Genomic DNA, 14,165 nt, shown 5'->3' with positions numbered 1-14,165 from the left:
CAGACGTCTATATTTCAGTCTCAAGTGACAGAGAAGAGGAAAAAAATAAAATTAAGTTGCTACGCTGTATTTTCCCCCTGACCACATGATGAGAAGATTGTTCCAAGAATTAATAAAATTTAATCACCAAGAAAGATTCATCTCTCAGTTTTGGTTATCAAATACTTGAACCTAAATATTAAGAACACTGAAAAAATATTCTTAAGGTTTGATCAAGGCTTCGTTAAGAAAATTAGGGATGCACAATAATATCACTGGCCAATAAAATTAAATATCCCTATTGGCCCAAAATGAATATATGAATGGATATTTGTCCATCAGAAAGTAAACCACCAAGAGGTGAGCAGCTGCAAAATCAGAGGGAAAACAAGAAAGTATGCAACTGTCCCTCACAACCAAAAAAAACACTTTCTGTGAGACGTACTGAACACAAGCACGATCCGGACCAGAGCGGTCCAGATGAATACAGTCTGAGTCGGTGGGTGTGCTGTGCCTGGAGCAGGTGACCATATCAAGAAATTGCGATGACTTGACAACAAATTGTCATCGGAAGTAAAAAGAAATGTTGAAAACGTTATATATTTACCTCATTATTTGAAAATGTGTCCATGTTTAATATGAACATCCAACATTGTAGAATTAAATAGATATATATAAATGGCAGTAAGGGAGAGCATAATAGGTCCACTTTGAGAGGCGTCATTCTTATCACTGCAACAAATATGTGAAGACAAAAGAGAAACAGGCACCAGCAAAAAAAAACTGTTTTTGAAAAGAGTGCAAGCTTGAATTTTATATTTGCACCTGCCAGTGGGCCATCACAATATGGGAGACTTGATGTTCTCTACAATTAGGTGGAAGTATGCATCAGTATCAACATCAGCAAATGGCCAAAATGAGTTGGAAAACATATCGCGTATCAGAGAAAATCCAATATTGTGCATCCTTAAATACAGTTATCTCAAATCAGCTCAACCCTAAACAAACAGAGTAATAGCAGTGTAACCAGCAAATCCATTTCAGTGAAAGGCCTGAACAGCGTGAAACAGACCAAATGTGCATGCATGTGACAAAACCAGGTTATTGAGAGGAATCAGGTTATGGCTGAGTCTGATACAAGTTACCTACACTGCAATTAAGTGGTTAGCTTAAAAGTGTACAAGTTATACACTGTATGACAGCAGAATGGAGAGTTTCATTTCTGTTTCATTGTCACCTCACACTTGTTTCCTATCATGCAGATGTGGTTGAATGTTAAAAACAGGCTGTTCAAGTGTGGAAACTAATTTATTTACTTTAGTTTCAGAGTTTAACTTTTTAATGACTAAAAATGACTATGTTTTATGTACAAGAACACAAGGCCACAGTAATGATCTTTCCTGTCATTCCTCCATTCTGCTGCCTTAGTATTAACCTACCTGTCACAGACCTTCGTACTGCATATCAAGCAAGTGCTCTGTGATACATTTGCAGATAGGGCCAAGAAATCTTTTTTTCGAGCACAAAGTTTACAAGGTTTCTTTTAATCCTTTCACTCAAGCTAAGGAAATCAGACTCCCAGTTAAGTATTTTTGCAGTTTTAGTCAGGTAAATTGGACATCTTCATTGAGAAGATCAACATTGTTGAACTTGGAGTGATCAGGAGATGGAGTAGCTAAGAGGGAAAGAAACTAAAATAGACCAACAAAAATATGGAGGCAGTCTCTCAGCTTTTAATGATGATTTCATATTTCTTCCTCTGGAACATGGCTGGCATTGCTGCCAGTGTAAACAATATAACTTGTGTTTTTTTAAAGTCTGTCAGTCATGGAAGTTGCTCCTCTCTTTAAAATTATCCTGCCAGTGTCTGCACACTGTCAGCATAAAATAAATCAGCTTTTTTTCCCAACCTTCACAGTAAGCCATTTGTTGCCCTTAATCTTTGTGTAGTATGAACAACAACTTCGACAGAAGTGAAAATGTTCTGTGAAGTAATATAATCCATCAAAGTAAACATGAAGCTTTAATTAGGTTTCGTCAAAGTTACTGTTTAACATTCATTTCATTGTGACAGTGTTGTGTTCTTGTACTAAATTGCGCATTATGTTGCGCTCTGCTTCCTGTCATTCACCTGAGATCCACAGAAAGAAACATAAAGCCGCACCAGGAAATAATCCCTCAAAAACAGGCTGATTTAAAAACTTTACTGTCACGTCTGTGTCTTCTTATTCGGGGAGTTTTTGTCAGCTGGAACAGTACTTAATTTCAATCTGGCTTCATCATAAAGTTTAATTCTGAAAGTGATGAAAAGCAAGTAAAAATGATTGTGGGGACATGTAAAATTCAAAGAAAATGTATAAAACTAGCAGAACTATTCTATTTTAAGGTGAAAGGAAAAGGATGAAGAGGGCACTTTAAAGGTACACTTCGGATTATTTAATTTGGTACTGATAGTCAGTTTATTTCTTACAGTCGATGGTGGTTGGTACGCCACAACACCAGCATGGAAGCTAAGCAAGATCAGCAACAACAGGTGTTTTAGACACTGAAAAAGGGTCCAGCTATAAGAATTAATATCAGTTTAAGTCTATGTTATATTTAGAATATTTTCAAAGCTTAACTTTGTTGTCAGACTGCATTTTCAGATGGGAAAAAGATTCTTAGAAAAGCCAAATACCGCTCTCTCCAAACCAACCAAACTCCATAATAGAAATCAGTAATTTTACCTCAGAGAAGCTGCTGGTCTGCTGCTACCACAGTCTGTTAGTTTGTGTGTTATTGTGTGACTTTGGTGAATCCGAATTATTCTTTGATAACACATAAGTGTCACAATAACACAAACAAACTAGCAGATTGATGCAGCAGTAAACCAGTGACTCACATGTTCTTTGAGGTAAAATCACTGATTTTGCCCATGGAGTTTGGCTGGTAAAGGGAGAGCATGTGGCTTCTTTAACAGCGGCTTCCTGTCAGAAAAGGCTGTCTGACGGTGAAGTGTTAAGTAAAGTGGTGAAAATATTCTACATACAGCATACACAGATGATATTGCTATTTTAGGTGGACCTTTGTAAGAGGCTAAAATAACTTTTGTTGCTGAAACTGTCCACAGAGTACATTGCTAACCTCCGTGCTGGTGCCAGCCAGCATCTACTGAAGGTTATGCATTGACTATGGATCAGTACCTCATGCTATCCCACATTAGATAATCCAAACTATTCCTTTAAGTCTTTGTATTTGCTACCCTTACTGACCTGTTGGCATTAAGATTTAGTTTCTCTTCTGTGTCTTTTAGGAGCTGTTCAAAGTCCATTTCACTGGAAACCCCTGGAACCAGCAGCTCCACGAAGGCATGGTCTTCAGGAAAATCCCCCGGCCACTCCATCCCACTCTACAGGGAACCAGAGAGAGAAACAGAGAGAGGCGTAACTTACCGTATAATATTAGAAACACTACACGTGACATGTACCAGTTCATAAAACAAAATAATGAGAAAGACAGCAGTGGTGTCAGGATTAAATCAACAATTTAGGCTGACACCAAATAACAGAGATCTGCAGTGTTGTATTATCACAGCTGTCTGTCAAGAAACTGAACAGACTCACAGTCATGTGGTGTATAGTAATTTGAAATTTCCTCAAACAGGAGTCTTATTAGGAGGCACAAATCAATTGCACCTGAAACACCTGAAAGAAAGGAAGCTTATCATCAACAAAAACAGTTTCTTATTTGGAGAAGGAGGACCCCCTGATCAAAATGCATTGCCTCAGCCTCTAACCACTTCCACCTACTGACACTACAGTGAGTTAACACAGCAAAGGGAAAAAAAAAATAGACCAAATAAATAAACAATGAGGTGAGATGCTCTTCAGTCGAGGCTTTAAATAAACAACTCATCTCCTTACGTCTCTGCCAGGAGTGAGGGCTGCCCCCCTACCCTGTGGTGCTTAACGCTCATGCTAACAGCCAATCCCACGCTGGTGCCGCGTTGCTGGGTCTCATATCAACATTGTCATCAACGCGAGTCAAGTGGAAGGTAATGGAGAGTGTCTGTGTCAATTTGGCTTTCTCACACTCCGCCTCTCGCCCCTTTCCTCGTCATCTGCTCTGATTTTAATAATCCCTGTCAAACTCCAAACAGCTCCCCGCACTCCGCTCCGCTTCTTCGCTGCTGCATACAGTCGGTGCCACTCTCCCTGACAGGGCAGACAGGAAGCTCAACATTCATTTAGCCTGCACAAAGGGAGGCCTGTCCAGCTGGACAAATATTATTTTCCTTCGCTGACAGCCTCACCAGTTAAGCTTGTCCTTTATTATTTCTCCCTCTCTTCTTCTCTCTCTTACTGTTTCCCCTCATCATCGCGCTCCCTCTGCGCCACTGTCTGAGAAGGGGTCTGTACGCAGAAAGGGAAGAAGACTTTAAATCCATGGATTAGGAACTCCACATTGTAATTATAGGGGCCAGACAGTGTGTGTGCATGTGACTGTTAATGGTGTCTGTTTATGTGTGTGCTGTCTACTAGAGGTGCACAGAGACGTCATTATCTGTATCTGTAACCAACAAAATTGTCTATATCTGTTAAATCAACAAAAGTATCTGTATCTGTGTCTGCATTTGAATAGAAGACCAGAGGTGGGTGAAGTTTTTATTAAAAAGTCATGTTAAATTGGGGAAATTTCTTTTTTCTCACCTTATATTCATTAATCATGTGAACGCTTGGATGTGTGTGAGTGTGTGTGATAAACAGGCCTGGAGCTTGTCCACAGCTGATCTTGCATACTGCTTGACCAATCAACCTATTTCTTTTTGTTCACATTCATGATTGTATGTTGAAGGACCTCCGTGAGTCACAATTTTTGAAAACCCTTTTTTAACACCTCTATGATGGCGACAGCCAGAGGCATTATGTTTTAGGATCATCCTATTCTTGTGAATGCAGTATCCTAAGCAAAATTTCATATAAATGTAACTACTTCAATGTAATAAATGACAAAATATATGGAAATGTACAGCCAAAAATATGTAATTATATTTCAGTTACTAATCAAAATGTTAGTGATTACAAAGGGATTACATCCAAATATTATTTTTGAGTTGTGTGGCAAAGATCTGCACTCTATTGAATGCACTCTTCCAGTTGGCAATGCAATTGTGCAACTGCAGTGCACAGTGCTAGAATATTATACTTATGTATTAATATCATAGTATATTACAATAATATTAGAATATTAAAATGTACTAAAGTAAAAAACTCTTAACATTACTGCATTACATTTTGGTGATTATGATTTTCTGAATAATAACGAGTAACTGTGGGTTCAACCAATGCTGGACTTTTGGGGCCAAATAAGTAAAATAATTATAATATCAATATATCAGCACCTATTCTTTATACAGAATAATGTACAGAATGAATATGGAAAAAACATATTTTTGCAATGATCCCCAACATTTGCGACAAAGATACGTAACAGAGGCAGGATATTTTACAGTTCAGCATTAAAACATTATTGTCCAAAATGATATCAGGGCAGTGAAACAGTAAATTTTAAACTGCATTTTTAATAATTAAAAATAACTATGAAAAAAACCCAACTGGAATTAAACCCAAATAAAGAAAAAGGATCAAGTATACACTGAACGCCACCTATAAAGCCCATAAATTAGTCTTTTTTTATGATCTGTCAAATAAAGTTTTCATAAAGGTGTGTATCAGTCAACATATATATCGATACTGATATAGCTGTGATAGGCCAATATCAGTCTGATAATATCGATCAACTGACATATCGGTTGTGCTCTAACTTCTATCAGATTATTTGTGCTTTCCTGAAGAACCTGTTCAGGTGTGTCCCTCCTGTCTATAACACCCTCCTTCTCTTGATGTGTATGAAAGACAGACAAACAGATGGACAGGAGGTCCGAATGTGTACACTGTATGTCTGCTGGGTGTCTACCTCCTGGTCTGCCAACGTATCATCTGTTATCTTAAGCATGAGCGTGTACATGTAAGTGTGAGTGTGTCAGGATTCTCCAAGCACACGGGGCCTCATTAGTACTCGACTTTAAATCATCTGGTCTCCATTGTCTTGTCATTAGCTCTTTACAAAGCAGATGTTGGAGGAGCCCCTGTGTGTTTCACAGTGTTGCAGCAGGGACAACTGGGCCAGGCGCTGAGACGCTGCCTGCCTGAGACATCCACTCCACAGCTATTAAAACAGGGGAAAGAACACACTCACACACATACACACACACGCACACACACATACACATCACTGTCCTATCTCTCTTGCTGCTGCCTGTCTACTCCAGCTAGGCTAACACACAGGCCCATTTACAGTAATGAGTTTGTCCTGAAATATTTAGCAGCACGTCCCCCAGGCCGCCGCTTTAAAGCCACTTAGAGCATGTCAAGTTAAAGTCAACATTATTTTAAAGGGGGTACCTAACAGTCTGCTATAAAGGAAACATAATAAATTAAATAGGTGCATATTCTAAGATCACAATACTGCTGAGAACTATCTCATACATGCCCGGGGGGGGAGCATGGCTTCACTGTTACCGTGCAACCGTGCGGTCCTGCCGCCACACTGCACTGCTTTTGACTGATTTTCTTCTTTACAATAAGTCCTGTCTGCTTAGCGATGGGCTTTAGTCTCATCAGATTTGATATAGTGCTATTTCTGCTCAATTTATGAGGCACTAATCTTGTTAAAATATATTGTCCACTTCTTTTCTTTACCACAGGGAAATAATGGACATAATATCTTCTTAAAATATGTTGTATAAGACGGTTCTGAAATTGCAGTGCAACAACTTTGCATCATCATAACAAATGCCTATGTGATTAGCCTACACTGAGGGAATGAATAATACATGACTTAATCCTGATAGTACTTGTCATTGCTGTTTAGTGGAATAATCATCATCATTCAACAGTATTAAAGTACCCTGAGCAATGAGTCAATTACAACTATTGAAAAACAAGAAGGCAATATTATCACAGTGGAGCAGTTCATATTGTGGAGTTTATTACATCCCAACCGTCATGATTTCATGACTTAAATACTCCTAAACATGCATTTACTCTAGGAGAACTAGAATTTTGAGTAATTTTTAAAGAAAAAATGTCAAAATTATGTAAGTATTTTTTATTACACGTTTAAGAACATTAGCTTGACGTTTGGGAAACAGTAATCAATGACTTCTACAACAACCATATAAAAATAAAGGTTACATGGTTGTATTTGTGCAAGTGTGACAAAAAAAAATCTGTCAGAAACAGTACAAAGTAAATGCACAAGTGAAAGATATTTAAGCCTGTAGAATTTCAGATATTGGTGAAAAATCTACTAGATCCTTGAGTGAAATTTTCTGATTTCTTGTTTTGCCCAACCAATGGTCTTAAACCCAAAGCTAAGCAGTACAAAACAAGAAAGCACAAAATCATCACATTTTAGAGGCTGGAGCCAGCCAGTATTTGGTGTTTTTTATCTTTCTTCATTTATACCTTTTATGATTAATCAAAGAATGATTCAATAATTTGTTGTTGATTAAGTCTGTCAACCAGCTAATAGACTATTAACAATTTCAAGGGTTTAAAAATAAATTTTATTTTCACTGGATTTAATTTACATCTCAGAACACTCTACTTAGTATTTTCTGGTATGAAGAACCACAACATGTTGATATGTGTAAGCAACACATCACTGAGAGAGAGAAGCTGTTGACCTTTACATGCTTTTCATGGTGTTTGGCCATGAGAGAAAAAAAATCCCATCATTAATGATCAACTCTGAATTCTGAGACTCCAGGTTAATATTTTGTTAAGTCTTGTTCAGTCCAGCTAACAGACTAAAACCAAAGTGTGCTCAACTGTCAAAAAATGAAACCGAGAAAACTGGCAAATCATCACTTTTTCACATTTGAGAAGCCATATAACCAGGACAACTGTGGCATTTCTCTGACCCTCTGTGTTTGTTTCTGTTCCTGCATGCCTACAAACTGTGTGAGTTTTTCTTCCCCTCTCTTACTTGTTCTCTCTCCCTCTCCTTCTTTATGTGGCCTGTCCTCTCTCAGGTCCCCATGGTGGAGAGGAGCTCCTAGGGCTCAGGTCTCACTTGGCAAAACCTTAAGTTGTTAAACATCCTCCTGTATCCACATTCTTCATACACATCTTACATCTACATGCATCAAACATTTTGCCATCAAAATCTATATTTAATGTGATTTTGTTGGTCTTTCTACCACATCTATTGCATGTCTGCCTGTCATGGGAAAGGGATCCTTCATCTGTTGCTTGTCCTGAGATTTCTTCCTTGGGGGGGGGGGGGGTTCAAAACTGAATCATGGGTCATAGGACAGGGGGTGTCTTACACTTTACGGATTGTAAAGCCTCCTGAGCCATATTGTGATTATTGATTGGTTTTGGCTATGTAAAAAAAAAAATGACTTGACGTGGCTCATCAAATATTTGGTATTTTTGTTTCACCTATAACTTATGATTAATCAATTAGTGATGAAGTGATTATCAACATTGTTGTTTATTGATTAACCCTTCTGCACTAGTGCCTTATGATATTTGACTCTCATTTTCCAGTGTATTCTAGTGTTGAGACCGTGGGCTGTAAATGCAAAGCTGTTGACCTGCTTTGGCCATGTGACCAGACAGACATCTTTAAGATCACAGCAGCAGGTATCTGCATAGCAAAACATTGCCACTGCACTTACTGATACTGACAGGTTCTCTGTATCTTTGACAATATGTGATAGATTCACATGGCAGGCCTATACTATAGCTAAAGACAGCTGTACTGATTCAGTTTTATGACAACACATGTATAATTTGTGTCTCTTACCTTTTACAAGCTTCTTTATATTCGTCTTTCGGTTCAATTTTAATCCATTACGGGCAGGGAAAATATGAGCAGCATCTTTAACAGTCACTTACTGATGACATTTGTCCATGAAAGCTATTTATAGCAACTACAAAACGGAAAACCTAGACAATATAACAGCAAATATACCACCACAAATAACTAAACCACTGTGGTGAAGGGCTTATCTATCACTCGCTGTCACTGAACGTTAACTGAGCACTGAACTGAGCAGCTTTTGTAAACAGCCGTGCGGATTCATGATCAAACTCTCTGTCACAATCAGATCAAAAATATAAATCGATCAGAAATCCCCGTTCATCAATCAGTGCTGATGATATCCAGTTATTTTGGTTGTTTCCGGGGACAGAAAGCGTCCGTGACAACAACCTGGAAGTAGCTCCATGAAAACTTCCGCTTGCTGGAACGTTCCAACTGACGAAGAACATGGGGGTGTAAATACACCATAGCACGACAAGTATGTCTGACTTTTTTCGAATAATAGAAAATATTTTCTATGACACATTATTTAAATGCGCGTGTATGTCTTTTCTATTGATGATATAGTCATTTAAACGCTACTAGTGCCTACAAAACACACAACTACACGGAGAAACCCCCTCCCCAAAATAGTCAGCTATGCTGTGAAACTGTCAACACATGGTAGTTGGGCGGTGAACTCATGTAAGGATCTAACAAATATCCACCGATTAATAACGCTAATGAGCCATGTCTGTCGTCATGTGTATCTGCTCGCGAAGTTAAACTTTTGGAAGAAGCAGCCACACGTTGGTACAAATTACTGCTCACTTTTTCGGATGTCGGTGTCAGCCTCAGAGTTTTGGCGCGCCTGAACGCAACACGGAGAACAGAGACACATCATCCCCGGTGTTATGAAAAAGGTACCTGATGATCAGTCAGCTGTGTTTAAGACAGCTGAGGGGTGTACAACGAAGCGAGATTAATGGGTTAGCGAGCTACATTGAGTCTAAAGCCAGGATTTTCACTGTCACGAAGGTGGCTGTCTTTTAACCTGGTTAGATCACCATGGTAACTTATGCTAAACTCATAACCTGGTCGGGAGCAGGTTATGTTCAGAGTTTCAGATTAAATCGTCTGTAAAACGCGCCGTTCTTTAACTTATAATTGTCCTAACAAGGTTGATTATGAGCGATATAGTTTATAAACTGAGGGCAGGTGTTAACAATGAAAAAATACTGAGCTGTATGTTCATAATATCACCGAACAAATCCTTATTAATGTAAAAATGAAACAGCGGCACAAACTGAATGCATCCCTCTGGATGAAGTATATATTCTGACTGTGTGCAAATTTAACTTTGTTGTCCAGTGCATATTTTATTTTTACCAGCCACTCAACAGATTAACATTGTTTTCTGGCTTGTATGTGAAGCAAAACTACCATATTTAAACAGCATTTGGCTTGTGGCATTAAAAGGAGCTCATATGGCTAAACGTTTTAGGGTTATTTTGGCAAGTAACAATAACTAAACCTCTATTTATAACTTAAAGTATCATTCTGTGTAACTAGAGTTATCATGATACCAGAATTTTAAGATTTGATACAACACCAGGATAAAAAAACGACACACTTCTATACCTCTCTCAATATCACAACAAAAAAAGTCCTAGGTACAAAATAGGACTATATTCATTTATTTTCTTAAAAAATAACAATAATAATAACCTGCACACAGTGCTGGTACAGAAAAAGTCACTGAACACTGTCTGGTTCTGCTGCAAGACAAATTTCAAGCATTAAAATTAAGACTAAGCCTGGGCAATATGGTTTGTAAATAATATATTGACATTATTTGGCAATGCTGCAAAATAACAATATACAAATTTTCTCAAGTAGTGATGATCTTACAGAAAATGATGCATTGGTGTAGACTCAACTACCCAACAGTGTATAAGGTAGGATGGGGAAATCAGGTATCACAATATTTTTGACCAAATACCTGTGTTGATGTTGCCATTACATGCATTATTGTAGGGCTTTCACAAAATACTAACACAATGAGACTTTTTAATAACTAACTGGGTCTGGTAAGTTCAGAAAATGACATCACTTGACTATAATGCAGCCTTTAGAACCAGGAAAAGACAACACTTTTGCCGTATCGTGCTAAAATGATATCTAGTCTCATATCACTATAACATGGGTGTTTTGCCCCGCCCTAATAAAGCTGAACTGAGGTATTGAATGTGTACTTAAATCATGTTTGTACAGCTCTGGTACTTTCAGTACTGTCAAGTGTTAGTTTTGTATTGTTTTCAATAAATCAACACATTAATACTTTAAACAATCTTTGCTCTAACAATACAAATGCTCCTCTGCCTGTTGTTTTTGTCCCAACAGCACTAACTCGTAGTATGTCATGCAGTCAAACAAGAATTGCAGGATTATTTTCTTCAGTGAAAAGACAGTGTACATGAGAGAGTGTACATGACTATAAGTTATATGAGAATTTACAACCTAGTCTTTAATCTTGAATGTCATTTTGTCTCCTCCGCGTTTCCCTTTTTAGGATGGCGAGCTGCACGCATGTTTTCCAGATCTCTGGGATCAAGATCCATGAAAAGAAGAGAGTTCTGGTCCAGGGAATCCAGCAGCTGGGTGGAAAATACATAGGTGGCTCAGTGAGTATGGAGATCCCTCAAGATGAACTTCAGCTGAAAACAGAAAAGTTAATATGTCAAATAGGCCTGTCTGCAACTTATGATTGAGTTACTTTTTTCCTGATTAATCTAATGATTATTCAGTCCATGAAATGTCAAACAACTTAATGTCCTTCAGCTCACAGTCATGTCTCACCAGCAACCTAGAAATCCAAATAAAAAAAATAAGAAAACTGTTACATTTTGAAGGACTGGAAATCCAGTCATGCAATCAGTCATTGTGTCTGTGTATGACATTTAGCCTTTAGCTGGTTCTCATTTTAATAACCTGTCCAGGGGCATAACTGTAGTTTGAAAAGATTAGACTTTGAATCTCCTTTGAATTTCTATGTCAGCAGCATTTTACTATATTGTCAGCTGGAAGCAGATATATGGGCACAGACAAAGGTGCAGAACTGCATTAATACAGGAGGAAAATGCTGTGGTCACTGGGCTTTGTGTGCATGGTAAACATAGAGAAAAAACATTTGCCTCTGGCTGATAGCAGTTCCTGTTTCTGTTAAGCTCTTGTCAGTTTGAGGTGTTTACACTGAAAGAGACTTTGCTTAATGCTGTAGTTAATACAACTGATGTACTACTGTATTTTACACAACTGTCATGAGAATTATGTTTGATTAAATACATCCTGAGGAATCATTGTTTTACTACTAAAGAGTAGTTAGTTTAATGTTGATTGGGTAATGTAAAGTCCTTTTCCTCTGGTGTAGTTAAACTCTTAAAATACAGTCAAGGTTTCCCTCGGCAAAATTGTCAGGTGCAGTGGCAAGTATCTTGTGATGGGGCCGTTGAGAGCCAAAAAAAAAAAAAAAGCCATAAAACAGATTTCACAGGGCCCTGCATTAAATCAGTGCTGAAAGTTGACTGGAATTTTGAAAATATAACAGCATAATGTGTTGTTCTAATTCATTTATTCATCACACATTAAAAAAAAAAAATTTAAAAACATTGTAAACTTTCTTGACTTGTGAAAATATCTTTAAAATTGACAAATATAATATTTAACATGTGTGCTTTCCAACCATTATATCAATGTTTCCAACAAAGCCCCCCACTGTAACTCTAAAAACATATCTTAAAAATATATCCCCTGAAAGTGGAGTACCCTGATCCTTAGATGCTTATAATTCAATAGTATTATTAATAGACTCTTAATGGGTTTTTTATACAAAATTTTGTCATTTAAGTTATTGATTTCAAGCAAACTTCAACAACGTCTAACACAATAAGTTTAAAAAAACAATAAGTGTTTATTTGCACATTTGAAGAGTTTTGCCTTGAAGGTTGGTGTTATTTTTCAACCTGGATCCAATTTCCCATGTTTTTGTCTGTTATTGACTAATGGGGACAACAATTTTTTTTTAATGGTCCAGTATTATGTAAGAGGACTGCAGATGGCAGAGGTGATACTGAGCTGCAACATAATCCCTCCAGGCAACTGAGCACCGTTAAAGAAAGTTCACTAAAAGTTCTTGTTTTGCCACTGACAGGCTCAGATTGTTATTGCAAGTGTCGGACAACATTATGGAAAAGATCTCCACAGAGATCTTTTTTAAGAGAAAGATTGTTTTCTTTATTGACAAAACAGTAATTTTACCTCTCTGGTCTACAGCTGCCTCAATCTGTTAGTTTGGTTGTGTTATTGTGTGATTTCAGGTATTTGAAGTATATTAAAGGATTTAAGAACTGATGGAGGCAGCAGAAACAGGTCTATTTCTGTAGCAGTGCTTTCCATAATATCGTTAGGCATTATAATGATAATCTGAGCCTGTCGGCAGCAAAAACAAGCACTTTTAGTGGAGGTACTTAGATGGTGTACAGTTATCTGAAGGGATCACGTTCCAGCTCCATTTTGCTTCTGTGTTCTCACTCATCACTGGACTGATTTCAAAACTCGTCTTGTTACTTACACACGAAAACATAAGAACATAGAGTCCAGTTAGATTCTTTGCAATGAGTGTCAGTTGAATTATTTGATTTTAATTCTAACCATATCATCCAGCCCCATTATCTCTTGCTGATAGTTTATGATAGTCCAGGTCTGGTCGTATGCCTGTTGTTATTGTGTGTTCTGTGTCCATCGACTGATGCATTGATCATCTTTTAGGTCTATCAGCACAGCAGCACTCATCTCATCATACCTCAGGTTTTGTCCAGCGAGAAGTTTCTGGCAGCTTGTGCTGCAGGTCAGTCATGATGATTATTGTACAGATGATGGATGGATGTTTAAAAATAACTGATATCTGATAACCCTCATTGTATCAAGACAATACTTCATTTCACTTCACAATCCCACAACACCAGTGTTTTTTAATTTGATTTATCTTTGTATAATCATATCCTGTTGCTGTCCCCCCCAGGAAAGTGGGTTGTGACTCCAGACTACGTGTTGGACAGTGTCAAGAATGGTTCCTGGCTCGCAGAAGGTCCCTATGAACTTGCCATTTCCACGAGCGTCTCGTCTACCTTCCACCCTGTCAGGCAGTGGAGGGAGAAGGTGGCCAGCGGGAAGCTGACAGGGGCCTTCCAGGGCTGGAGGGTTCTCCTCATGGTCCAAGAGCCCACCCGCAGGGCCATGTTCAGACGGTGAGGAGTCGCACAAAAATACTTTAT

At 38.1% G+C, this 14,165-nt stretch overlaps 2 protein-coding genes across 2 annotated transcripts in view; one reads left to right on the top strand and one right to left on the bottom strand.

Annotated features, from left to right (window-relative positions):
• kiaa0825 (KIAA0825 ortholog) overlaps positions 1-9,211 on the bottom strand; it is a 181,028-nt gene extending 171,817 nt beyond the window's left edge. The window contains exons 1-2 of the mRNA XM_084728153.1: positions 8,836-9,211; positions 3,231-3,367 (exon numbers count right to left, since the gene is read on the bottom strand). Coding sequence (XP_084584279.1) covers positions 3,231-3,361 — 131 coding nt within the window. The 5' untranslated portion in view covers positions 3,362-3,367; positions 8,836-9,211. The remainder of the gene's footprint in view (positions 1-3,230; positions 3,368-8,835) is intronic.
• Positions 9,212-9,509: 298 nt separating this feature from the next.
• Positions 9,510-14,165, top strand: part of slf1 (SMC5/6 complex localization factor 1) — a 51,609-nt gene continuing 46,953 nt past the window's right edge. Inside the window, exons 1-4 of the mRNA XM_084728152.1 lie at positions 9,510-9,755; positions 11,405-11,516; positions 13,660-13,738; positions 13,913-14,138. Of these exons, the coding sequence (XP_084584278.1) occupies positions 11,406-11,516; positions 13,660-13,738; positions 13,913-14,138 (416 nt within the window). The 5' untranslated portion in view covers positions 9,510-9,755; position 11,405. The remainder of the gene's footprint in view (positions 9,756-11,404; positions 11,517-13,659; positions 13,739-13,912; positions 14,139-14,165) is intronic.

The sequence above is a fragment of the Lutjanus erythropterus genome, chromosome 10 (genome assembly GCF_056507025.1).
Source record: "Lutjanus erythropterus isolate fLutEry1 chromosome 10, fLutEry1.hap2, whole genome shotgun sequence".
In the NCBI taxonomy this organism is placed as follows: Eukaryota; Metazoa; Chordata; class Actinopteri; order Lutjaniformes; family Lutjanidae; genus Lutjanus; species Lutjanus erythropterus.
Note: the sequence above shows the minus strand (reverse complement) of the source record. Positions and strands in the feature narration are given on the sequence as shown.